Source organism: Ostrinia furnacalis, unplaced genomic scaffold (assembly GCF_004193835.3).
Source record: "Ostrinia furnacalis isolate ACB-3 unplaced genomic scaffold, ASM419383v2 OfSCF7447, whole genome shotgun sequence".
Lineage (NCBI taxonomy): Eukaryota > Metazoa > Arthropoda > Insecta > Lepidoptera > Crambidae > Ostrinia > Ostrinia furnacalis.
The window spans coordinates 17939-45017 of record NW_021137686.1 but is presented as its reverse complement, the minus strand read 5'-3'; the positions used below and the strand labels follow the sequence as shown (position 1 = coordinate 45017).

Sequence of the window (27079 nt, the reverse complement as noted above, 5' to 3'; positions counted from 1 at the left end):
AGAGGTGCGCAAATATTTATTTTAATTTATTACTTACACAACTCTCATCCCCACCTCTGTCTGATGTCACACATAAGTTAACCAGCATAAACTGTCCGAGAGGAAAAGAAAATATGCGCGGTCTTATTGCACCGTCAACTATGAGTCTGCGCCGAAAATAGTCAACTCATCAGAAATATTTCCTAAACTAAGTACACTGTATTGTTTCGAACATCATCAACACCCTGTATTTACAGATTTTAGTTTTTTTTTTCACGACAGCACAGTGCCAATGCCTCAAATCAATAATTAAAAAAAAACAAATGTATGTTTCTGACACGACACATGTCATGTTGACATTGACAACAACATGCAATGACGTGGGTTCTTGTAGAAAAATGTAAACAAGTTAATTTTTACTTTGGAAAAAGCGCGGGAAACGGCGAACTGAGTAGGCGTCTTTTTTTGGCTTTTGTAAATTTAATTTGAATTAAGGATCAAATAAGTGGTGTATTGTATATATTTTGTTACTTTTTATCTGTATTTACGTAGTTCTTGTGTAATTTCATCAGTTATTCGGTAAGTCATTGCATTTTGATTTTTTCGTGATGTGTGAACCTGACGACCCTGGGGGAGGCGTAGTCCCCCAGGCGTCCAATTTTGTTACGATTTCTAATAATTTAACCGATATGGAAACCGATGGATCATTATTTGACACGGATGGGTCTGGAAAGAATGTAAATTCAAAGAATAAACGTAAACGTTCCTCTGTGCATAAAGTTTGTAAACACTGCAACAAAAAACGGAGAAGGAATCGAAAATCTAATTTAGGCGGCACTGCTAGTGAATTTGAATGCCAATGTATCAATGAACTTACTACTCTAACGCAAACCGCTTCAACTCCTATTGATTCTTCGCAAGTCACCCTCCTTCTGGCGCAGTCGGGTAATTAACTAATTAATAATAACACTCACTCACCCCATCGCATCGTTCCGTTCGGTTCATGATAATATTCGGCCGACGACGGCGAGAGGGCGGCGGAGGCCTCCAGCCGCCGCCGCCGCCGCAGACAGCGACCGCCCGCCCGCACGCCCGCCACACCACCAGCACCAGCACCAGCAGCAGCAGCAGCAGCAGCAGCAGCAGCAGCAGCAGCAGCAGCACACATTGTTCACGCACCACCAACTGAAATTATGAACGGAGAAACCACATAAGTATCTGTGTATGATACCACAACAACATCACACGCATCACTTTGGCACTTTGTTTGTTCGCACACATAATCATTTATCGTTTAAATCGCTCTCAATTTACTTGCTTTTACCGCACAACACACACAACTAACTGAATGAACGAATAACAACAACAACAACAAGTAGCCACCTGAGTTAACTTATAACTTGTCTTGCATTTGATGCGCGTCGTCGTTCACTTTTCGCCATTTCAGCGGCAAAATGATAACACAATTTATATGTATTATCATTCAACTTTCACAACTTTTTATAATAATCACCAGAATCCCGCCGCCCGACTGCCCTGTCTGCCGGGTGCCGGCNGCCCGACTGCCCGACTCCCGACTCCGACTCCGACATTTTATATTAATAAAGGTCTCCAGGGAAAACCTGTATTTATAGGCTAGACAGGGTGCATTGTTTCTTACGTCAATGTCACCACGACTGACCAATCATAATTAAGAAAGAGATAGCGAATAGGCCATCTCGCTCGCATATAAAACATAGAAAGAGACAGTGAATGGGCGGCTGTCTCGCTTCTTCATCAGGAATTTTAATTGCGCCCAAATATGTGTGAAGTATGGCTAACAGCATATTCCTTTACTGGGGCAGTGAACTACCCGCCAGTCCTACCCACTCTCCAACGCAGACATCCTGACCTCTGACGACGACGTCACTGTAGCCATCGAGGCCGCCACCAGCCACCACCGGACACCAGTTTGCACCAACGGACCTATCGTCCTCGCCGGCGACGACATGCGCCGGAGCCCTTCGACCCGCTCCTTTTTCTCGTGGTATCGGCACATGTACAATCTCCCCCTAAACCTATGTTTCCTTGTTTGGTTACCACGTCCCCCAGCAACGCCCTAGGCCGAGGTCCGAGCTCCACCGAGCAGAGGTTTGGGGAGAGAAGCGGCCGGGCACGTGCCGATACCGCGAAAAAAGGGGCGGGTCGAAGGGAACCGTGGCGAGGATGATAGATCGGTTGTTTTTGTTGTTTGAAGTGGTGCAAATTATCTTGGGACAAATGGAAGGCAGACGCGCTCGGGGCAGGGCACCGACGAGATGGTCGGACGCGGTGAGGAGGACGGTGGGCGGGAGTGCATCGTGCGGTCCACACAGCTTATAACCGCAGTCTGTGGAGGAACATTATCTGTGGTCGCGATCCTCATCAGTGAGGGAACAAGGAAGAAGAAGTTCCTGGTACGACGTCTGCATGGGAGGGTCCGGCGAGTAGTTCGCCGGCGAGGGTTCGGGTGGGACGTGGAAGAGTCAAAGTAATTCTCAGATAATTGCTTATGGTACGATAACCCCAAGTCAATATGGAGATTTTCATTACGCAAGTATTACGGGGCTCGCATGTTCGCGGAAGGTTAACCTGAGGGCGGAAAGGGCGGCGTGGGTTGTAGCGGCGATGGCTTAAACCTCGGGAAGTCGCTAGTGAAAAGTGAGAAAAGGAGGGGCGTTGTTCAGTGTGCAGTTTTGGATCTGCTATTAGACGCGTTGAGTTTGCTGAGAGCTCCGTTTCATTGGGCTCCAATGGACACCGTCGGGTTTTAGTGAGACTCGCATAGCCCACTGGTCGTCCCCAACCCCATAGGCCAGTGATGTTCAAAGCATTTTCCGACGTTAAAAAAAGAACCGGTCATTGTGGAAATCTATGAGGAGGCCCCAGCATTGGACGACATTAAGGTTGCATCAAGAGTGAGTTGGCCAGGTTGAGTCGTATATTTCTAGTCCAGTTACTTCTAACGTTATTTTTAACGAAAAGGTCGGTTGCTCAGCGGCACACACGGCGTCACTCGCCACGGTACCTGCAGCGGTTTTACCGCAGCTTTCTTTCATCCTAAACGGTCGGCCGTTTGGTGTAGTGGTTCAGAACGGACTACTATGCCGAGAGGTCCCGGGTTCGATTCCCGGCCGGGCAGAAATTGAAATGATGAATTTTAATTTCTGTGACGGGTCTGGGTGTGACTATCTATAATATGTATGTATTTAAAAAAAAAGTATATTGTAGTATATCCGTTAAGCTAGCACCCATAACACAAGCATTAAGTTGCTTACTTTGGGGCTAGCTGGCGCTGTGTGAAATTGTCCAAAGATTTATTTATTTATCCTGTCAGTCTTGTTCGTAATAGTAACATCGTCGCCCGCCGCTTCTTCCGCCGCGTCTCCCGCCACTTCAGCTACCGCGGCCTTCACGTATCGTAGCCCGTCTATAAACTGTTTGTAAAGCGCCATCTATGGTTCTTCTTACTTTCTTACCGAACTAACTAGAATAACTAATTCATATAAATAACCACAGATGGCGCTACACACTACGTCCGTGCTGCTTGCATGCACGGCCATTTTTACATTCCCTTTCGAACCACTGTCTGTAAAACTACTGCGTGTGAAATACAAACCCTTTACCAACAAACGTCTCCTGACTTTTTCTCCAACAGTGTTGCAAAAACGCTTCTCCTTGAACCTATCTATACCTACATCGCCATATAATATGATTGTGTGACGCCTCGCGTCGCACCGGAGGGCTGAATGTGAGTTTACATCAAACGTCCTCCCTCACTATTAGTGAGCGCGTAAAAAATTACATTAAATGCATGACGGATTGTACAGCGCCCCTAGCGGAAACTTTCAAGGACTAAAATTTTCATACATTTTTAACGCGCTCACTAGTGATCACGTTTGATAAGCTCACACTCAGCCATCGGATACTCGTGACACCTCCACTCGGTCTCAGGCGATGACGCCGCGGGTTGTAGCGAGTATACCCTTCTGTGCGGGTATTATACCATCCTTTTCAGGTGATTCCCCGGCAGTGGACACGGTGCGCAAAGCATTCCACCGCGTCAAAAAAGTAATAAAAAGAAGCACTAGCCTGCCAAGTAAGTCATGGTTCACAAATAGAATTTTGCCTGTTATTTTTCAGAACTATTAAAAAACTACTTAACACTTGAAGATTTTCAGAAAACATCTCCAAAGTCTCAACTCTAAGACAACCCCGGATTCAACCTCAAAACTATTAAAACTATTGGTCTCCTTTATGTATTCCTGCTAATAGGTACATAAATAATATGCCGGAAGTACTTACCTCCAAGCGGTGGAGGCAAATAATAACAGATAATAAAGTCAATTGTTTGTATTTCACAGTGGCGCCAACTGGTGATCACTGAAGCGGTAGGAGAACTTTAGCATCGTACTCACTGGGATGGCGCCACTGTAGAGTAAGTGAGGTTCTATCACTTCTATCCAACAGTGGTGCCAACGTGATACCCAGACGAACAAAGAAAGAAACCTTATTTTGATTGGCATTCACAAACTTGCAGGCATGCTCACGCCATGAAGCTACAGATAAAAATGGAGGCCACACTCCGAATACCTACTTGAAGCACAAACTAAGTATCACTATNGCGGCAAAATGATAACACAATATACCTAATTATCATTCAACTTTCACAACTTTTTATAATAATCACCAGAATCCCGCCGCCCGACTGCCCTGTCTGCCGGGTGCCGGCGCTTGACACTGACGTTTAATTTTTTTTTTTTTTTTTTTTCATTACGCAAAAAAAACGCGTTTTTTACCACACATACATCTGCCTACATAAAGAAAAAAAAAATCAAATTAATTAACCAAGTGAAAAGGAAAAACCCTTTTTTTTTTTTTTTTTTTTTCTCCCGTTTATATCAGCACGGTCTGTCACAAACCAACGCGAAGCGAGTGAAAGAGAAAGACAAGTGTGTCTCTTTCTGAAAATTTCGCGCGAGACGTGCATATCTATCTATCTCTTTCTGACAGTGAAACGTTCGCCCCACTAATNTGCCGGGTGCCGGCGCTTGACACTGACGTTTAATTTTTTTTTTTTTTTTCCATCACGCAAAAGAAACGCGTTTTATACCACACATACATCTGCCTACATAGAGAAGTGAAAAGGAAAAACCCTTTTTTTTTTTTTTTTTTTTTCTCCCGTTTATATCAGCACGGTCTGTCACAAACCAACGCGAAGCGAGTGAAAGAGAAAGACAAGTGTGTCTCTTTCTGAAAATTTCGCGCGAGACGTGCATATCTATCTATCTCTTTCTGACAGTGAAACGTTCGCCCCACTAATGGGTTTGCGCGCGCCGTTATAAATATTCTGCGCTCAACAAAAATTGACACAGACGGTCTCGACGCGCGCTCGCCGTTACACGTTCACTTTGTGTGTTGATTTATTTCTCTACAAACTACAAACAACATGTCGGGTCGCGGCAAGGGTGGCAAGGTCAAGGGAAAGGCAAAGTCCAGGTCCAACCGTGCCGGTCTCCAGTTCCCCGTCGGTCGTATCCACAGGCTTCTGCGTAAGGGCAATTACGCCGAGCGTGTCGGTGCCGGTGCGCCCGTGTACCTGGCCGCCGTCATGGAGTACCTGGCCGCTGAAGTGCTCGAGTTGGCCGGTAACGCGGCTCGTGACAACAAGAAGACCAGGATCATCCCGAGACATCTACAACTGGCGATACGCAACGACGAGGAATTGAACAAGCTCCTCTCCGGCGTCACCATCGCCCAGGGTGGTGTGCTGCCCAACATCCAGGCCGTGCTCTTGCCCAAGAAGACCGAGAAGAAGGCATAAATCGCCGCCGCGTTTTCGCATCATTTATGTATGCTGCACTCTGCTGCNTTCATGGCTCACGCGCAGTATAGTATGTGGTTCCAAGATAGCGCCATCTGTAGATATTAGAGTGCAAGTCCAAGCTTAAGTGTAAACCACATACTACACATAAATTAATAGCTATTCCGGATTTCCTAAGTTCGTACTAAGATGGTGCAGGTACCTAAATAATTAAACTTCATAAAAAAAAATCTCAAATGTCTTTGTTGTTCGACTTTATTCCATAATAATTTTGAATTAAATTTTTACGGAAACAACGCTCTCTATGCAAATTATTTAACATTATTATTTTTCGATACAAAATGGCACCGAGTCACTTTCTTTTTACGACCTGTGATTTGAACCAATTATAAAATCAAAATAACAAATTCACTGACTAAAAATATTAAACTGCAAGCCACCACGGTTTTTATGAAATTGCCTACCTTTATGAAATGCTTGCGGTTGCCCGTTGCAGTCTGCGCCCCGATTTCGCTAAATTAAAATACATATTTTCAACTGCTACGCCACTAGACGACGAACGAATATCAGCTTTTTGCACTGTATAGCCACAGTATATATATGAGCTAAAGCAGTACGGAAACTTAGCCCTTTCGGCGAGTTAAATACCTACACTTCAACTGAGTGTTAGGGTTGGCACTCTTAATCTTTATAAAATAATAAGGTTCTTACTTACTTATTTATTAAAACGTTTATTTAGGTTTTTTTATTATCAAATACCTAATGGAATAAATTAATTGACTAAGTAGTTAACAAAAAAATAAAACGTTAATTGGGTTCTATAATGATAGAATACATAATCGAATAAATTGATTAAGTATTATAAAAGGCCGGTAGAAGATCTATTCTCATATAAAATACCGGATNTATTTTCCTTTAAAATCCGTTTCCCAACCTTTACACCTCGTCATTGGCAAATGCACAAGCCGTGCGCGCCAGAAAAAAAAAAAAAAAAAAAAAAAAATTTTTACTTTATTAAATTGCTGTATATTTGTGTTTATACCTGTAATTATGGATGCTAAAGACGTTTGCGTTGAAATAGAAAACGATGAGTTCTACAGTAAGTTCTTGGATGAGTCCATAAAACCCGTCATAACCGAAAACGTCTCCGTTACCGAACAAGTCGCAAAACTTGCCCTGGGAATTGAAAAATTGGGAAAAAGCCTAGAAAAACAAGTCCTAGCTAAGCACAATGATCTCCTTACGCAGGCAAGTCACATTTCAGACCTAGAAACTACGTTAGAGTCAGTACAATCCCAGGTCCAGAGTTTACTTCGCGGCGCCGAAAAACTCAAAGAAAGAGTGGACACGCCTTATTATGCTCTGGAAAACCAAACTAAAATGCTAGAACGAGTTCAAACTACTTGCAATTTGCTGAGACATAGCTCTAAAATATTGACCCTATGGAATAAACTTGAAAGCGTGAAAGATAACCCAGCCAAAGAAGCTATCATCCTCTTTGAACTGAACGAACTCATCGGCGACTATGATTTCGATGGCATAGAGCTGCTGCAAGAAGTATTACGAGAGGTGCAACACAGGAGGAAAACCCTGCTGGCTGATTCCACTGAAGCCCTCCAAACCAGTTTGTTGAGTGGAGATAAAACCAAACTCCTACAGTGTTTCAAAGTATTCCATAATTTGCAATGCACTGATGAGCAAATAAAAAACACAGTGCAAAGTATTCTGAATGACCTGAAGAAGGAAATCTCCACAGCACTCAATGTGCAAATGGTTTCAATTGAAGTCAAAAAGTCAAGCTCTGGGAGAATGGCACCAGGGAAAGCCAACATAATGAATGCACAAGATTTTAAAATAAAACTGTGGGAAAACATTGAAAAACTTTTTAAAGTGGAGATTTACAATAGCTGCACTAAAGTTATTATGTTGCAGAATGTAATAAATGAGCTGCATGCCATAGGCAATTTCAGGAACATCGCTAAAAACTTTTGGTCTGATCTATTAGTCACCTTTGCAAGTGAATTGGAGAGAAGCCCACATAATGTGAGCCAGTCTATTGAGATTGACTTCCCTAAGCTCCTGAAATGTTTCAATGACTTGCTGTCAAGGTTAAAATGCAAGGACTTGGAAATGAACCGTACCAGTTTGACCAAATGGGAGAATTCATTTTTATCTAAATCCCTTGGAAAACTGTTGGAGCCAGTCAGAAGCATGTGGCATCTGAGCCAGGTCCCCAATATGGATCAAATAGACAATGCCATTAGAGTGATTGCTGAGGCACTGAGCATATCTCTTGGTGACAAGCAACTGAGCATAAGTTTAGCCAACAGTGTGGCAAAGTCAATAAAGCAAATGAACATGGAAACTGAACAGAGGCTGTCTATGGACAGTGATGTGGCCCAGATTATAGAATCCCCTACAAGCACCCAGCAGAAGAATGCAGACCTCTGCAACTCACTCTACTACTTTTCCTCCCAAATAAAAAGAGTCCTTCTAAACATGAACTCAATCTTACCACCAGAGAGCATCCAGATCGTTCAGAACAGTTTGAAAGACATTTCAAGCATGCCAATACTGCAATTATTTGCAGAATCTATTAAAAACTCACTTTATATCATTTTAATGACAATGCATGATGAGTCTGACTTGGTGAGAGCTGATGATCCAACAGGAAAGTCCTTATCTTGTTCTCCATACATGAAGGAGCTCCAGCAATTTGTTTCTAGATGTAAAGACATTTACTTGTCTATGTTTCATGAAAAACCTGCTTTGAATGAGTGCTGTATCAACATCTCAGTGGCCTGTGTGGAGCGTTTCATAGTTCATGTGTGCAATGTGAGACCCTTGAGTAAATATGGACGAGTGAAACTTCAGATTGACTGCAAGCACCTGGAAATTGCATTATCCCCATTGATAAATGATGTGACTGAACTTGGTGATCATTACAGGCAATTGAAAGCCTTGAACTTAATTCTGGAGAGGACCCCTCAAGAAATTGCTAAGAGTCAGTCTGAGGGGGCTTGCCTGCCCTACTCCTTAGTCTCTATGTTCTTATTCTCTTACGCCGGGCCGCAGTTGCTCGCGCCTCACGCGTGCGCCGGGTGGAACATACAAAAGCTTACACAGTGGTTGGATACTCATAAAAACGAAAAGGAAAGACTTGAATTTGTTGCTGGTGCTCTACAGAGATACCAAAACCATGTAAGACAAAATCAGATCCAGACCTATGATGAGGTGTACCCAGTATTAGTGCAATTACTTGAAGATGGAAGGAAAAGTTTGAAAAAATAATTGTAATGTTAAGAGAAACATTGTATAGTTTCATCATTTTATTTAATAAAGTTATTTAACAGGTTACTGGGTCTTGTCTTCTAGCAGGACACAGCTGAACTGCTCGAGTCTATGTCTCCCATCTGTTGTAACACAAAACTAAATCAGTAACTGCACCTGTTATTTCTATTTTAATCTAACAAATCCTAAAATATAATGTAATACAGGAATTCTACAGGACTACAGGAATTCTAGTTCTACAGGAATAAAGAATAAAATACTGTTTTATAAAAAATCATTATATTTCTTAGAGATAATATAACAAGATACAACAATAAACTACAGCTTATACATACTTTATACAACAACAATATTAATGTATTCTCTCATGTCTCAACCTTACTAACAACTCGCCCAAACACTACACTACTGAAGTCTTAAATGCAAGGATTTGGTAGTTTTTTTTTACACTGGCAACTTAATACATTTGCATTTGCGAATTTTACAATAAACTGGCAGTGTTCCAGCAAGGCAAATTAAATTGAAAAATACTGCTCAAAAACTATTTTTTTATTCTTACTAGTCTTGCCATTATCATTACAGTCGGATGGAGAAAAAACATCAGTCAAAGATAACATGTGATGTGATTTGCAAAACATCTCATCTGAATTTCACTATCAGTGCAGTGCATTGATACAAAATGATAATTGGTATTAAATTCGAAACGCATCATTTAGTTTCTTATAAAAACAGTATAACTGCCTGATACCAACAATATCTTACATTGGATCAAATATTTTCTTAAATAAAACATGTTCGTTTAATTTCCCAATACAATACTCCACTAATTAATGTACTTGTGTGATAATTGAAGCTGTTACGCTAGCTACTTGTAATAATAATTACACTATCTTACACTAACTAAAAACAACATTTAAACTTGATGTATTTTATATGATAACTTTACATTTAAAACAGTTTTTACAACCATCTGATTTATACAAAACAAGAGAGATTGTTTTAAATGTAAAATTTGAAATAAATACATCAAAATAATTCGATTTTTTTCTTCTATTTTCACCATAAATTCAAATAGCCCCTAAATGAAAGGATATTTTATAATTACAGACTTGAATCCAGATGATTATCATAAAAGAAATACTAGTATTATTCTGTGTGTTAGGACATGTATGACATAAGGTCACGCACGCTGGATTAAAAAAAAAGGGAAAAGACTGCAGCATTATCTAAAATACTACTGTGTCTGTGTCTCCTTGAACACTTGACATTGACAAATTGACAGAATCTCCGCGACAATAAATCCGCGAAATAGTAAAAAAAAAAAGGTCACGCTGACGTATTTGGCAGCCATCGACAGACCAATTGGCCAACGTCGGAATTCCATTTGCCTGTAGTAATTTAAAGATGAAGATGCTCCTACATTGGAGACCAAATGACCTGACGGGGATGCTGATCGTCTGCTGACACAAATTGGAAGAAGTCTAAGGAACCCTCAGAGCCGGTCGACAGCACACCAGAAGAACGATCAAGGAACTGAGGGCCTAGTGTACATTAAACGCGCTCACTAGCAGAGTAAATACAAATGAGTAGGTCATCTTGCTTGGATAGTCGTGCGCGCCGCATACGTATTGGTGCGCGCTCACATACAAACCGCGCCCGTGCGTTTCTATGAAGATGACCTACTCATTTGTATTTACTCTGTCACTAGTGAGCGCGTTTGATGTAAACTCACTCGGCCCACTGATTAGGGGCTATTTACTCTACGGTGGTTAATATAACCGATTGCGAGGCTGCGTGCTAAGATACTAAACCTTGTCTTCCGCGAAGGCAACCCTGAACACGTCATCGTAGTGGCTCACGAAGTGGATATCGATGTTGTCCTTTATGAATTGAGGCAGGTCGTCGAAGTCGCGCCGGTTCTCCTCTGGTAGGATCACGCAGCTCACACCCACGCGTTTCGCCTGAGGTGGTAAGAAAAGAAAGGTACAGTCTAATTTTTTAGAAATCAGCAGAAATGTCATCAAATATGGCCAACTGACATAAAAATATTTTTGGTCTGTGAACTAGTGATGCGACAAAACCTCTCGTTAATCGCGAAGTGAAATTATTGTAGTACTTGCGTATCATCGCCGGGTGATCGTCAAAATACTAAAAATATGCAACAAAGTCGCAACATTGAATGTGAACTGATTATGAAATTTTCGAGAACAGGAAACAAACTGTATGCACAGATGTAATCAAAAAACACACTGGACAGTAAAACAATCAATGATATCCGTAAAGTTATTAAACTTCTGTTGCTTGCTGTTGCTTGCTGCGTGATTGGTGGATTTTGACATATCTGTCAATGTCATGTCAAAAATAACCAATCATGCAGCATTTGGACCTCGCGTCTACGTATTGCCATCTGGCGGATTTTTCAATCGCGAAAACCCTCATTGAAAGAAGTTTTTTATTTTCTTGAAAATAAACAATGGAACAATACGTAAGCATAATTGCATAAAAAAGTAAAATAATTTCGTTTAAATAAAACCGACGAAAAATTAAACTGACTCCGAAAAAGTAGGATACACTAAAAGTAGAAAAATAAAATTTTACGTTATCTCCAATATTGTCGAAGTTATCGCTGGAAAATTAAACAAAGTATCGTATATTTTTTATTTAAAATTAATCAGTAATCGGAATAAGTGAATACTAAAAATAATATCGATTAAATTGTCTATGACTCACAGGTTACAGCACTGATGTGTCAGAGACAAGTCATAGACAATATGGAGATAACACATGATTTTAAATGTCAAGTCAATTTGACAAGTCTCACAAATTTTCATCGTCCACGTATTTTGCTAAAATAATTTGTTTCAAAGATTGATTTTAAACTTGTATAAACATGAAAATAAAGTTGGTTTCATGGGCTTGTTAAATAATGTGTATGATATTATGAACACGTAAGTGATTATGGTGTAATTGTGTATGAAAGTGTCTGTTTACATCTCTGCTGGATTCTAAAAAATCAAGTTATAATTATTATGTGATAAGAAGTGGATAGTTATCATCATCTCAGCCATAGGACGTCCACTGCGGAACATAGGCCTCCCACAATGCTTTCCATGTTACCCGGTTGGTAGCGGCCTGCGTCCAGCGCTTTACCGCTACCTTTACAATGCAAATGTCGTCCGAGCTTCTTAAGAACTGAATTTGTCTTCTATTAGTCATGTATTTGTGATCGCTCGAAACAAATAGAGTGATTCCATATTTTTGCTCGCGAGTGTAGTTATTACGTGAATAGTGTCTAGTTATCATGTGAATAGTATTTAGTAATTATGTAAATAATTTCTAAGTGGTTACTCTGTGAATAGTGCCAAGTTATAATGTTAATAGTTTCTAATTAATATGACAATGTCTCTAGTTATTATAAAAGTATCTAACTGGCTAGTTGCTTTGTGAATAGTGTCTAGTTGCTTTGTGAATAGTGTCTAGTTGCTTTGTGAATAGTGTCTAGTTGCTTTGTGAATAGTGTCTAGTTGCTTTGTGAATAGTGTCTAGTTGCTTTGTGAATAGTGTCTAGTTGCTTTGTGAATAGTGTCTAGTTGCTATGTGAATAGTGTCCGGTTTCCTATTCCACTCACCGCAATGATCTTCTCCTTGATGCCTCCTACAGGCAACACCTGCCCTGTGAGCGATATTTCCCCGGTCATGGCGAGGTTGTCCCGCACAGAGCGGCGCGTGGCCAGCGATATGAGGGCAGTCGTGATGGTGCAACCAGCGGAGGGCCCGTCTTTGGGCGTCGCGCCTTCGGGCACGTGGAGGTGGATGTGGCTGGAAGGTGTGGGAGATTAGTGCCGGTTTTCACCATCAATGCCTAATTTTTAAGTGACCCCTGTGGCGTACACCTAACAGGAATTTTGTTGTCATAGGGGTCACTTAAAAATTAGGGATTGGTGGTGAAAACGGGCATAGGTCTTATGTTGTTGGGCTTTACGCTCGTATTCACAAACGATGCTTGCTTGAGTGAAGCAGCAAATCGAACGCACAGCGTTGAACAGAGCTCTGTGATTGATTCGGGTGTCACCCTGTGCGACCACGCGCACTGTGAGACCTCATTGTAATGTTTGTGAATACGGACGTTAGGCTGATCTTTGTTTACAGTTTTGAGGGTGTGATTGTCTGGAAATTTATTTAATAAGACTTCCAAAAGTCAATCACACAAAAGGGTAGTTGATATGAATAGAGGAAACGAAGATGTTGAGTTGAGTTGAGCATGAGCTCTCAAAACTAAATTTTAATTAAGTATCTATGACGTCACTGGTTCCTGAATTCGATTGATTATATTGAGGTGAGCGCAATGCACGCGAACCATGACGTCACCTAGGTGACCCGTGAGCTTCAGCGACCCGAACGGCGACTTGTCGTCAATCTCGGTTGCGTTTTATGGAGAGGGTCTCCAAAACGCTGTTAACGTATCTGACTCCGTCACTCTTGCTGGCTTCTGAGAGGGATGGCAACATTCGAAACTTTGGATAACGTTTTTCGAAGTATCCCTGCTGTAGCCAGCAATTAACTCTTCAAATGTATCCACCTACCTAGTATTGAGGAATCTATTATCAGGCTGTTTGCTCGCGAGGTAGTTGCGTGCGACAGTGAGAGCGATGCGCGCAGACTCCTTCATGACGTCACCGAGATGGCCGGTCAGCTCCAGAGACCCGAATGGCGACTTGTCGTCAGTTTCCGCGTTGCGTAGCGCCGTCTCGATGTATAGCGTGCTGCCGCCTGGTGGAAAGAGAGAGAAAATTGTTTTTGTAGGAACAAATAAAATACACTCAACATCAAATAAACCGCACCTTCCGCGACGCGAACTTTAAAGATTTTCTTCTGACAATATACCCCAACAATATTGGTGTTATTTGAAAGCCCAATAAATATCCTTAAAGAATAATTAACTTTTTTAAAAAATAAAACCGACTTCAAATGCGTGAACACAAAAAAAAAACTAAAAATTAAAAATATTGCGTATAAAAAAGTTCATCCCCAATTTTCCACCCTTGGGGGTGAAATATTTTCTTCAAATTCGCATGAAACCACCCTTTTGATAATACCTAATCAACAAAAAAATAATCGTTCAAATTGATTTATAATCGGCGGAGATATTGCGTATAAAAAAGTTCATCCCCAATTTTCCACCCTTGGGGGTTGTTTTTTCTATTATTAAATTTAAATGGGACCACCCTTGAGGTATTACCTATACGCCGAAAAAAGATTTGTTCAAATCGGTTCATAATTGGCGGAGTTATCGCGTAACAAACATAGAAAAAAAAAAAAAACATACGGGTCGAATTGAGAACCTCCTCCTTTTTTGAAGTCGGTTGAAAATACATTTCATTTCTAAATAAATGATTAACATTTACCATAAATATGACTTGAAAATAGACCTCACTTTGGGCTCACCTCTGGGATCAATTAGACCAATTTTTATGGTTATAAAACCAAATAAAGATCTCACGTGTCCTCTTTAACAGATGGATAGCGATTAATCCCAACTTAACAGTTTTATAGTCATAAAAAATGTCTATAGCGTAACTACCTATTTTTTTGAAGAAGTGACTCTGGATCCTTGTAAAGACACATTTTTGGGGTAAAAACCTTTCCTTTAATGAAATGAAGTTTAGAACTAGGCTTTCAAATGGTACCAACGTTGGTGGGAAGTGGGGATGCATAGGTACGTTTGATAAGTGCTTGTCGCGGGAGGTGCGATTTATTTGATGCCGAGTGTAGTTTTACTTTTTTTAATCTATTTCCGCAATAGAAATCATCACGTATCACATGACTTCATCGTGAAGTAAGCTTTTGCTACTATCATAAATACGTAGATAAAATAAATCGATTTTACGATGTCCTAAAGAAAAAAGAAAACAGGGTGAGCTATCAGACTCCTTTCCCCAGCAGCGATAAGCCAAATCAGCAACCGAATTGTGGGAGTAAGTAAGGGCTAAGGCAAAAGGATTGTAGTTCTCACCATATTTTTAACTTTATTTACTTGAATTAAGAAAGAAAGAGAGAAAAAATGTTTATTCAGTATCATCGACAATACACTTACAATACTTAAGGCCCAAAAACAAAGAAAATCTTATCTTGCGATATCTCTAGATTATAGTCTGGTCTGCGAGCACGTATAATTTTATCCAATGACCCCAAGCTACCCCAGCCTTATCGCTCGCGCGTAATTATATTGCTGTCGCGACTGTGCGACGGCCGCCCGCAGTGAGTGTGAGAGCGCGACAGCAATATAATTACGCGCGCGATAAGGATGGGTAGCTTGGGGTCATTGGACAAAATTCTATGTGCTCACAGACCGGGCTTTAGAAGAACGTTTAACTCACCCATGGCGGTCCAGGCCAGTCCCATGACGACTCCCGGGGGCGTGATCTCATACATGCGGTCGTGCTTGAACGTCGGCTTGCCCACCAGCTCCGTCAAGTTGTCGCCTGTCACCACCAGCTTATCTGTTTCTTGTTTGACTATCTTGTACGCTACTTTCCGCGCGATCTGTTGGACAACATCACTAATGAGTTCCGTATAGTTTAAGGTTATTTTATTTTAATCTTTATAGCCTGACCAGGAACATNTCGAAAAACTAGTTACTGATTCTGAAAGTGCTTAACGAGCTCTTTCAAATGGTACCAATAATAGGTTACAGATTATGGAAGCTGGTAACATTGAATTTTTGGATTTTGTAACTTCTCGTTTCCACCCTGTATAATTCGGCTGTATCTCCAGGTCACCTAGATACATTCCATAGCAGCTATTTAGGTACATACATTTACCAATTTTGGTGATAAATAGGCATTTTGTATTAGTTTTTGTATGACGCCTGAACAAAAACAAAGGGTAATAATTTGGTGTTATACATAGATTTCGAAAATAAAAAATATATAATTTAACTAATTAAGACATGACAAAAAAACTGAGATATGTCTCGTTTCTGTCGGGCCTGGGTCACAGATGACCGTTCTTCTTTCCAATTTAACACGAGTTTATTTATAGCTAAATCTCTTAATCCGAAGTAAATCCTTTTTTTAAGGTAGTACCTATTTGTACTGTAGTATTTGGTTGGCTTAAAAGCAAAAGTGTGTTTTATAGTTCGTAAATAGAACATTCAAGCAAGATGGCGGAAGCGGAAGTAAGATCGACTACGTAAGGGCCAACTAGATGTCACTACTAGTATAGAATATTATATTATAATGACGAACGGATTTCTCGGATCAAACTCCCCGGCGCGCCGGGTACGGGGCCCGTACCCCGCGATTCCCGACCAAACATTGGTGATTCTATATTAGTTTTCTAGTGGATACTTGGTTTTTGTTAAGCCTTAGTTAAAACTGCTTACTAATATTGTTTACGTAGACAGACCCAAGTCACGAACTATTTGACTCACTGATTATCGAAATCTCAGAAACTTCCAAAGGGGTGTAGGTAGACATCCGGTAAGGACGGATGTTATGAAACTCCACCTTTAAGGGGTTTAAACGAGGTTTGGAAGTTTGTATGAAAGTTTGTTAGATTTGGACGGGAATCCATCCATCCGGGTGAATCTACTGAGGCTGCAGCTGGTACTCCAGTATGTGGAAATAAAAATAATGATAAACCATTTTTTTGTTCTGATTAAGGTTAAAAAAATAGTACCTAAAGTTCGAATCGAGGCAAGATTTTGCTAATCTTGTGTGAAATAAGTCGTATAACTTCTCCATAAACCTCAAGAACTCGTAGAAAGCAAATAAAAAAATATTGTTATTGTCTTTGGATTGGACACACTCACTCATTCACCATTCATTCAATTAGTTCGTTTTTACGTCATTTTTTCAATTTCATTTTCTTTCTGTCTGTCTTTTCCATGAAGCTACAGATAAAAATGGAGGGCAAAGTTGGGAACAAAACTTGAGTCAAATACCTACTTATATCTATCTCGCTCTCTGTGGCTCTACCTCTCTTTTTAGTGTGAACTGTAGTATTGCTNGGGTTTTTATGTTCCTGGTCAGGCTATAATAACAAAATCTAATCAAATCACATTTCTATAATACATAATGTCAAGCTGTTTTTGGCACACATAAGCCAGTGGGTCTAGACAAAGTGCAAATTATAATCGCAAACCAGTCGAAAAGTGGTCGAAAAGCCCCTTTTTTGTATGGAGTTTTGACGGATTCGATTTTCGATTCGATCAAAAAGTGCGTTTTGTCTAGGGGGGCAGATTTCTAAATAATGATTTTTGACATGACATTGACAGATATGTCAAAATCCACCAATCATGCAGCATTTGGACGTCGCGTCTACGTATTGCCATCTGGCGGATTTTTCAATCGCGAAAACCCTCATTCTGAAAATTAAGCTGAATTTTCGAAATATCATACCTCAAATAAATAGGTTCTAAGCAAGCATGACCCATAACAAATTTGAACATAACTGACTATCAGGTGAGATTGAGTGATACATAAAATGAGTTTTCTTTAGCCTCAAGTAATTTAATTTCCACAACAGAAGAACGACCCTCTTTAATTTTACCAGAGGCAAATGTAGGATTTGTCATTTGGCCTACAGTCCCCACGCTGAGACGGGTTGGATTTTCCTGAAAAGATGTTGTTCCTGACAGAACACAGAAATTTCCACCTACCTTCTCGATGTGTTTCTGCAGGTTCCTGACGCCGCTCTCGCGGCAGTAAGACTTGATGAGCGCGTGGAGGGAGTCGGCAGTCAGATCGAGCTGCTCGTCAGTTAGACCGCAGTTCTTGCGAGCAGTCGGCACCAGATACTGTTGGGCTATGGCTAGCTTTTCTTCTGCTACGTAGCCTGGATGAATTTAAATAGTTTTTAATACTTATTTTAGAATCAAGTATCCTGGTTGCTGAGTATTTCTAACCACTAGAACATGGGCGCCTTCACATTAGAGGCGTAAGAAAGCGCCGCAGTGACGCCACTGTGACTTGCCACGCCACTTCTAGAAGCTCAAAAGCCGCACGTCTTTGCCACGGCAGTTTGAAGGCGCCCTAACGCCCGGTTCACACATGTCTCCGTTTTAGTGTTCCGTTTTATCGTGTACGTTTTTTTTTCGTCGATGGCGTATGTATAGCCTGACCAGGAACATAAAAACCCTCGCCATGTTGCGGAAAACTAATGGTACTAATTTCTTTTAATGGCAACAGTAACTGAAAACTTCATTGATATGTCACGTTGCATGTCAGTCTATTGTTGTCAAAGTGTAAACAAACTTTATTTTAAATGTGTGCAATTGATTTTCTGAATTAAATTGCTAAAATATTTTTATAGTCGTGAAAGAAAAGTGGTTCACGATGTGTTAATGTATTTGTCGAAGAGAAATACTAAGGGTTCGGACAATATTTTCATTGAATAATGTTTCCGACAAAGGTTGTCAAATTGACTGACATGTTTATCGTATGGTACAGTCCACTATGAAAATTAGCTGTAGTCTGTTTCAACTACCTATTTTAAAGTTTTTTTGTCACTTTCTAAGTTTTGAATTTTATGGAATTGGGAAAGAAGTACCGAGTTTGAAGCGTTCATGAGCAGACATTGCAGTTGAATATTCATGTTCTGAATTTGATTATTGATGAATAATAAAATAAATCCTACTAGCTCGATTGATGGTTTAATTTAATTTATTTAAACCAGGTTATCTTTAATAATATTTTTCGTTAATTTATGAAAATATCAAATTAGCCCGTAATCCTAAATCCTGATACATAAATTTAGCCTATTAATTTAATACATGTACAACTGTACTCAGTGTTGCACTATCAAATGCAATTGAAGCGCCTCTGTGCCAGGGTTTTTATGTTCCTGGTCAGGCTATAGTTGTATGAGCGACTTCACACATGACACAGTATTCTGTATACAGTAATACATACAAAAAACGTACACGATAAAACGGAACAGTAAAACGGAGACATGTGTGAACCGGCCGTAAGACATACTGGTACTGCACAATTGATATCGGTATACTATAAATTAGTGTCCGACCGAATGTTCGGTTTCGGTTTCGTTTTCGGTTGAGTTTCGGTAAAAATACGAGTTTCGGTTTAGTTTCGTTTTCGGTGGCAAACTTGCCGAAACTACGACCGAAACCGAATGTGCATTCGGGAGTTTCCGCGCTGTTATCGGTCATGTTCGGCGCGTTGAATGAGGAATGAATCCGATCCCGATCAGAGCCAATGTCGTGATTCGCTCGCTTGTTTGTTTGCTGTTAGTTTTGTTTTGTTGTGGTGGCGAATTTTCGAGTGATTTATTTTGAATTTGGTAAGTTTTATGTCGTTACAACAAGAGCGGGTAGTAAACATCAAAAAAAAAAATTCAATATGATTGATAAAAGTATAATCAAGTTTAATCTAACCTATACATTTTTTTGGTTCGCAAATGCTATACGTAAACAAACATTAGTTAGGTAGTTAGTTATGACTATAGTGCATTTCATGGTGATAATATTATGGATTCAGTGTTTTAAAGTTCATTTTAGTATTTATCACCAAGGTATCCAAGTGGCAAATACAGTAGATACGAACTTACGTACCTACTACCAATTTTGTATTGAGAAATTATTAAGGTAAAAGACCCGACCATGGGACGGGTTATGTAGATGTCCTGAATATTGCGAGTAATTAAAAAAAATCTAGACTTTTCTTTTTTAATAGGTACATAATTTGATACCTTTTAGAGTAAAAAGGCGCTTTCGTTCGTTTCAGCCAAAAGACGTCCACTGCTGGACAAAGGCCTCTCCCAAGGATTTCCACGAAGACCGATCCTGCGCCGCTCGCATCTAGGCACCTCCCATGACCTTCACCAGATCGTCGGTCCACCTAGTGGAAGAACTTTCCTGCCCCAGCGGACATCAGCTCTACGAGCTATGTGCCCCGCCCACTGTCACTTTATTTTAGCGATTCGAAAAGGCGCTTTATAAGTTCAATTTTAATGCAATTGAAAGAGAAAATAATAAAGACTGACTGATTATAATAACGTTTTCTTTATTTTTCCCTCAAAATATGAGCCTTGTAAGGAAGTTTCGGTTTCGGTTTTGGTTTCGGCCGAAACAGACACCGTTGCCGAAATTCGTTTTCGGTTTCGGTTTCGGTCGTAAAACTAGTTTCGGTCGGACACTACTATAAATAAAAGCGTTTCCTTTTCAAGTGAGCGTAGTTTTGGGGCGATACTGGTTGTATGTCTAAAAAGTCCTACAGAAATGCCGGAGAAAATTACTGTATGTTCTGTACCTACATTTTCCCTGTATTACACTCACCGGACATGTCGATGAGTTCCATACGATCGCGGAGTGGCTCGGGAATATGTTCAACGACGTTGGCGGTGCAGATGAACAGTACCTTTTGAAAGAAGAGTACAAAACAATACATGTTAGGTTAAATATCGCTAGTCGTGCCAGAGTAATAATGAAGCTCTATTTCTATAAAATTAAATCAAGAGGGATAAGCAACCAATGGTGAGCAGGGAACCAGCTTAAATTTCCTTCCGTACGTGAAAGGGGTAACGGATAAAATTGGAACAGTACTCAACAAATACTCCATTAAGACTGTATATAGCCCGTTGTCAAAAGTAACGAAGGAAATTCGCTCGCCAAAGGATATTATACCTCTTCAGACGCCGGGTGTCTATAAGATCGATTGCAGCTGTGGTAATTCTTATATAGGACAAACTAAGCGGTCTATAGCTGAAAGAGTCAAAGAACACATAGCGGCTGTAAAGAACCGACAGACGTGCAAATCTGCGATAGCTGAACATCTGTTAACTTCGGACGTTAATCACTGGATGGAACTTCATGACCCGAAAATCCTCTCAACTGATAGGCATTACCATGTTAGGTTGATACGTGAAGCCATTGAAATTAAAAAGCATAAGAATTTCAATCGAGAAGATGGATTTAACCTATCATCAGCGTGGAATCCGGTGATAACGAAGTACAAATCGCGTTCTAGGCCGTCTCAGAGAGACCCGGACACTGTTAGTGTAGTTTGTCGGACTGACTGTACCACTGACGAAAATATTGTGCAAAGGCGGGTGGGTGAAGAAAACTCATCGCGCCGGAGCAGACGACGCCGCATCTCTTCAGTCTGCCCGCGACCATGACTCGTGCAACCGAATAGTGTAATTGGTACTACCGTTCTATTCATAAATAAATAAATAGGGCTCAAAGCTTTATACACTCACCTTGGACAAATCGACTGGCACATCTAAGTAGTGGTCCAGGAAATTGGCATTCTGCTCGGGGTCTAACAATTCCAGTAGCGCGGAAGCCGGGTCACCGTGCACGCCCCTGTGAATCAACAATTCATATCTTACACAGAGTACAGTCGATAGCACAGGCACTCATGCTCAATGCACCAGCTTGCTGGGAATAGCGAATCTATACTAATATTATAAAGAGGAAAGATTTGTACCTATTTTTGTATGTTTGTAATGAATAGGCTAAAAAAGTACTGGGCCGATTTAAAAAATTCTTTCACCATTCGAAAGCTACATTATCCACGACTAACATAGGCTAAATTTTATTTTGGAAAAACATAGGGAAAGCTAGTATAATATAAATATGTACACAAAAAGAAAAGTTCTCGAGCGGCGATCATGAGGCGGAAGACGTAGTGTGGGCAGGACTGCCACTAGGTGGACTGACGATCTGGTGAAAATAGCGGGAAGCACCTTGTGGAAATAATTGGGAGAGGTTTTTGTCAATGGATACATCAGAAAAAAATAATCAAGATATTTACACTCACTTGCCAATCTTGTCGACCTCGTCAATAAGCACGAGCGGGTTCTCCGTATTAGTCTTCTTGAGGCACTGCACCAGCTTGCCGGGCATGGCGCCGACGTAAACCTAAACAGTACTTACTTGCCAATCTTGTCGACCTAGTCAATCAGCACGAACTAAGACCATCTTGAGGCACTAGCAGCTTGCCGGGCATGGATAATATGCAGTACCCCGAAACACTTTTTATGTAGTTACAGGTCTATCTGTCACCATCGCGCATACTAGCATTTAGCTTTGCGTGAGAGGGATGGCAGCATTCGAAACTTCGGATAACGTTTTTCGGAGTAACTCCTAAATCTATGGGAACTGCTGTTTTATGACGTCAAAGGTCAGCGACTAATGTGCTTCAGGTTTGTATGCCATATGTCACGGCTGCCATACTGCTCTTATACCTCAGGCATTGACTCAGGCTGGACCTATAATACCGTACTCACTTGCCAATCTTGTCGACCTCATCAATCTGTCACTGTCGCGCATGGTGGCATCTCGCTTTGCGTAAGAGAGACGGCCATGGCAACTTTCGAAACTTCGGATAACGTTTTTCGGAGTAACCCCGATAGCGTAACTATAAAATATATCATCAATATGTCACAGTCACTTGCCAATCTTGTCTACCCGTCAATCTGTCACTGTCGCGCATGGTGGTATATTTAGCTTTGCGTGAGAGGGATGGCAGCATTCGAAACTTCGGATAACGTTTTTCGGAGTAACTGTCAGCGACTAATGTAGGTACTCAGTACTCACTTGCCAATCTTGTCGACCTCGTCAATAAGCACGAGCGGGTTCTCCGTGTTGGTCTTCTTGAGGCACTGCACCAGCTTGCCGGGCATGGCGCCGACGTAGGTGCGGCGGTGGCCCTTTATCTCGGCCACGTCCGTCATGCCGCCGACGGAGAAACGGAAGTATTGACGGTTGAGCGCGCGAGCGATGGAACGCGCTGGAAACATGTTCGATTTGATGAAACTTATCATACTTAGAATTTTTAAGCGACTTCCTATGAAAATAAAATTCCTATTATGTGTTACCATAGGGGTCACTTAATTTGGGATTGATTGTGAAAACGGGCATTAAAAGCTTAATTAGTTTTCAATCAACAGTAAGCAGACATACAAAATCTATGAGGGAATCGCCTTTTTTCACAAAAAGGAAATACGTCACCGAGTAATTTTTAGGTAGGTACTATTACTATACTACTTTATAATGACGAATACACCCTTATCGATGAGACAAGTGCCAAACTCATCATCACTCAAAATGTGCTGCTTGTTTTCAGCACATTATTTCCTGAATGTAAAAAAAATATAGAACTCTTTAAAAGTCAATTTACTGTGTCAGTATTTTTAAGAAGATTACTTTAAAAAGTTCTTCCAACAATAATATGAATCAATTTCACTTTTTCGTAATTAAAGCCTGGTCCGTGAGCACGTAGAATTTTGTCCAATGACCCCAAGCTACCCATCCTTATCGCTCGCGTGTAATTATATTGCTGTCGCGACTGTGCGACGAGCACCCGCAGTGAGTGTGTCATAAATCTTACCTATACTAGTTTTCCCCACTCCGGGCGGTCCATGGAAGCACAGGATCTTGCCCTGCGTGGTGCCTTTCAGCTGCGACACCGCTATGAACTCCAGGATCCTCTTCTTGATGTCTTCCATGCCGTAGTGGTCCTCATCTAAGATTACTTGTGCATCTTCCAACTTGAGGTTTTCTTCGGAGGTGATGCCCCATGGGAGGGATGTCAGCCAGTCGAGGTAGCAACGTGTAACGCTGAGTAGAAGGAATTAGTGAGAATTAGAAATAAGCGGGCATAATTTGTACGTTAAGCTGCCAGTAGGTATTTATGATAAGGCCTGAGCCAGTGGTTTATAAAACATATGACGTATAGGGTCTAAAATGGATCCTTGGGGAACACCAACGGTATTTCACATTTTGAGTGATAATTCATTTTTACCATTTGGCTTGTTTTTTGAAATTTCAATAAATGTTATTACAGTTATCACTGATTTCTACCCTCACCATGTTATAGAGCAAATGAAGGTTAGATACATTGTCAAAAGCTTTGAATAAAGTGCTTAGAACATATTCAACTAATAAAGATACTAGAAGAGATCACGAGAGTTATCGAAGAGAGAGACGATAAACGAAATAGCAATTTGTATTCAACAAAGATGAAGGAAGTTGCATTGGTTTGAAGATACTTACTTGAACTCTGAGCTGTGGCTCTCGAGGAAGTTGAGTTTGTTGAGCTCCTCATCGATGACGGTCTGCACGGCGGCCGGCACGGTCTTATCGGCGAGCCGCTCGCGGAACTTCTCGCCTATCGCGTCTTTGTCGTCTTTTTCTAGGCCTAACTCTTTTTTTATCACCTACAAGAAATATTGTAAATTAGAGTTAACTGTTTGGCGAAAGATAAAAAGAGTGGGGACATTTTGAGCCACTCTGTTCAATTGTTGTCTTCTCTTTATTTGGAACTATTCCATTTTGATAAATGTGACATTGAAGTGATTAGTCTTGTTGATGGAAAAATGAAAAGTATTGGGCATTTTCTGATCAAATCTTTATTTAGTGCTTTTCGTTTATTTTTGCCTATTTAACTTCTCTAATACTATGACCTATGGCTGAGATGATGATGATGATGAACTTCTCTAATGGTATGTAAAATTGAAAATATCTAAAACTACTTGTTGAAACCTCATGAAAATATGTCAATGCCTAAATCATCAAATTACCTTGAGCTGTTCATGCAGTATGTACTTTCTGTGTTGCTGCTTGACTTTTTCTTCTACTTCTTTGCCTATCTTCTGTTGCAGTTTCGATAGTTCGTACTCTTTCTTCAGAAGGGAAAGAGACATCATCAGTCTTTTTGGAATCTGTAAAAAGATAATCATACAAGATAAGATTATTGGTATTTTTACGATTGTTATTGGAATTGCCATTAGAGTGATGATTATAATCTTCTATCACCAGCACTTTTTTTAGTTTCAGACATGATAGTGTAGTATTTTTTATACTTACGTCCATCTCTTCGAGAATAGCCTGCAGTTCTGTGGTTTCAGCGCCAGTAAGCGCGGCGCCCAGGTCGCTAAGGTACACCGGATTGTCTACTACCCTCTGACCTTGAGCCAGCATGTGGTGGAGAGATTCTCTGAAAGAAAATTGCAATATTTGACGAAGTTCACACATCATTGGCAAAGGCTCTTAGCAGTTTGCCATGAGAATTAAAGCATAAAGTGTGCTTAGTAATTTCAACACAGTAAATCGATATTCTCACCTGTACAAAGGATTTAAGTTAATGATATCCCTAATAGTCTTAATGACCTCCTGTGTCAGTGCCTTCACCTCTTCCGTTTGCTGGAACTTCTCGTGCATCATATTCTCAACTTTCACCATCATGACTTGATCGGGGGCAGCTTTCTCTTTCTTTTCCGGCTTCTCCTTCTGTTCGGGCTCGGGCTCCGCCTTCTGTTTGCGCGTGTTGCGATACTTGCGCCGGCGCCGCTCGGCGTCTGACTCTTCACGCGCAACGTTAAACTCCATGTTAAAAAGTGGGAACTTCAACTTCATTTCTGAAATGATTATCGTATCATTTCAGAAGTGAAGGAAGGTATAAATGTGGTGGTGGCCTAGTTATGAAATGAATTGCATGAATTTGGAAGACATGCATACAACATTTTGAACAATGCATAGGTGTGAGTGTAGTGTTACATGCATACAAATTACAATAATTAGCTTTTATCTATGGTCAAAAAGACATTGCATGCAAATGTAACATTAATCTGCACTGACTTATACTAGGTTTGCTTCAGAGAATCAAGAAAAAAATAAGCAGATTTGGGTGATACAATATCTTAAGATCATATTCACACCCTAATACTTTTTTATTACTTTCGTGATAATGTAGCAACTTATCGATCAGCATTTAATCTTACCAGCAGGTCCAGTCTCAATTTCATCCTCAATGAACTGCCCAGTGATCTTTATCCTCCGGTGAGCCATCACCACCAAACGTAACTTGTAGTCCATGTCCTGCATTTCGTGGATTTGGGCGAACACACCCACTTGGTGCAGGTCGTCCAGGTTTGACACAACGTCGGACTTCTCATCCTCTTTCTTACGTAAGAAGATCCCAACATAAGGTTGATTAAGCTTCACTTTTCTTCTTATGAGGTCAATTAAAGCTGGGTTTGAAATCTGAAAAGCAGGAATAATGATTTACTAAAATATTTGTAAGTGATAAATTATATTCTGTGTAAAAGCACTTTTTTAAAAGCTATTTGCAAAAATAAATGAATTTTATGAATTTTTAATTTTTATTTGTACTTAAACTATATTCTCATACCTTCTATAGAACAAAATGTTGGAACAAGTTGATAATGTTACCAAATGCTAGAGTAAGACCTGCTTGTCTTAAACTAGCAGTTGGTTTGGTAACATTTTAGTTGGGTTTTTGTTTTACAGCAGAAGAAACACAATAACTTTATTAAAGGAAGAGAACATTTTAGATATAAACAGAAGTATCTAATTTCTGATTAGTTTTACAGATTGATTCCCCAATCAATAGACTTACCTCAATCAATTTGATGAATCTGGGGAACACTGGGTTCCTGTTGATGGCGATAACTGGCACCTGCGGCCACACCTCGGGCACGGCCACCGTGGCCGGCAGCTGGCTCGAGAAAAGCGGAGTCTCATCCTTCACCTCAGGATCCTCTTCAGGCGGGTCATTCTTATTGTTCGTCGAAAATAACCTCGTACTCCCAACTTCTCGCGACCCCGACAAAAAACTACCACTGTAACTGCAAATCCGTTGCTCCCGGCCATAAATGCTGGACCCCCCACTCAATATCTTCCTCTGAACGTCCACCGGCTTCTTGTGTGATGCAACTTTTGCAACATTACGAGCAAGTCTCGATGACTTCAACTTCGGGTTGAAGAATAACGTGTTCCTCAATAAAGCGTTCGCAGAATGCATTGCTAATTATTTGTTGTTACTCCCTACGGTTTTAAATGCCAAAGTCCATTGATAAATTAAAGTTTTTAACTGTAAAAAGGTTATTTTTCCAGATTCTTCAAGATATTGAGGCGACTGACAGTGACATACTTTTGACACTAATGACATTTATAGTGCTTGCATGATTCCTAGGGAGTGT

The 27079-nt window shown here is 40.6% G+C and overlaps 3 protein-coding genes across 7 annotated transcripts; 2 read left to right on the top strand and 1 right to left on the bottom strand.

Moving 5' to 3' along the window:
• The first annotated feature begins 342 nt into the window (after nt 1–342).
• On the top strand, nt 343–9178 carry fws (Conserved oligomeric Golgi complex subunit 5 four way stop). 2 transcript variants are annotated; one of them, XM_028320759.1, is made up of 2 exons: nt 343–398; nt 6837–9178. In XM_028320759.1, exon 2 carries the CDS (start codon nt 6872–6874, stop codon nt 9110–9112), a length of 2241 nt encoding a protein of 746 aa, XP_028176560.1. In that variant the 5' UTR covers nt 343–398; nt 6837–6871; the 3' UTR covers nt 9113–9178. The 2 variants fall into 2 exon arrangements, with proteins under 2 accessions (XP_028176560.1, XP_028176561.1); XM_028320760.1 differs by having other exon boundaries at nt 368–393; nt 6826–9178.
• On the top strand, nt 5160–5862 carry LOC114364568 (histone H2A). Its single transcript, XM_028320763.1, has one exon. The coding sequence runs from the start codon at nt 5447–5449 to the stop codon at nt 5819–5821; it is 375 nt and encodes a 124-aa protein (XP_028176564.1). The 5' UTR covers nt 5160–5446; the 3' UTR covers nt 5822–5862.
• Lon (lon protease homolog, mitochondrial) lies at nt 9116–27039 on the bottom strand. 4 transcript variants are annotated; one of them, XM_028320756.1, is made up of 17 exons: nt 26497–27039; nt 25859–26120; nt 25201–25495; nt 24945–25074; nt 24659–24799; nt 24132–24295; nt 23467–23696; nt 22745–22866; nt 21895–21965; nt 21332–21437; nt 20409–20490; nt 17775–17950; nt 15490–15655; nt 13696–13882; nt 12742–12931; nt 10924–11073; nt 9116–9234 (listed from the first exon to the last, which is right to left on the bottom strand). In XM_028320756.1, the coding sequence occupies exons 1-17, from the start codon at nt 26899–26901 to the stop codon at nt 9193–9195; spliced, it is 2919 nt and encodes a 972-aa protein (XP_028176557.1). In that variant the 5' UTR covers nt 26902–27039; the 3' UTR covers nt 9116–9192. The 4 variants fall into 4 exon arrangements, with proteins under 4 accessions (XP_028176557.1, XP_028176556.1, XP_028176559.1 ...); XM_028320755.1 differs by lacking the exon at nt 21895–21965 and having other exon boundaries at nt 22674–22866; XM_028320758.1 differs by lacking the exon at nt 21895–21965 and having other exon boundaries at nt 9117–9234; nt 22674–22866; nt 25201–25441; nt 26497–27038.
• Nucleotides 27040–27079: the final 40 nt, after the last annotated feature.

Bases quoted from the DNA above. Each gene is read 5' to 3' on its own strand.
- LOC114364568 (XM_028320763.1), top strand. From the start codon at position 5,447: ATGTCGGGTCGCGGCAAGGGTGGCAAGGTCAAGGGAAAGGCAAAGTCC.
- fws (XM_028320759.1), top strand. From the start codon at position 6,872: ATGGATGCTAAAGACGTTTGCGTTGAAATAGAAAACGATGAGTTCTAC.
- Lon (XM_028320755.1), bottom strand. From the start codon at position 26,901: ATGCATTCTGCGAACGCTTTATTGAGGAACACGTTATTCTTCAACCCG. The intron at 26,121-26,496 runs GTAAGTCTATTG...CCTGCTTTTCAG, and splicing joins GATTCATCAAATTGATTGAG to ATTTCAAACCCAGCTTTAAT. The intron at 24,296-24,658 runs GTAATTTGATGA...TATTTCTTGTAG, and splicing joins TACTGCATGAACAGCTCAAG to GTGATAAAAAAAGAGTTAGG.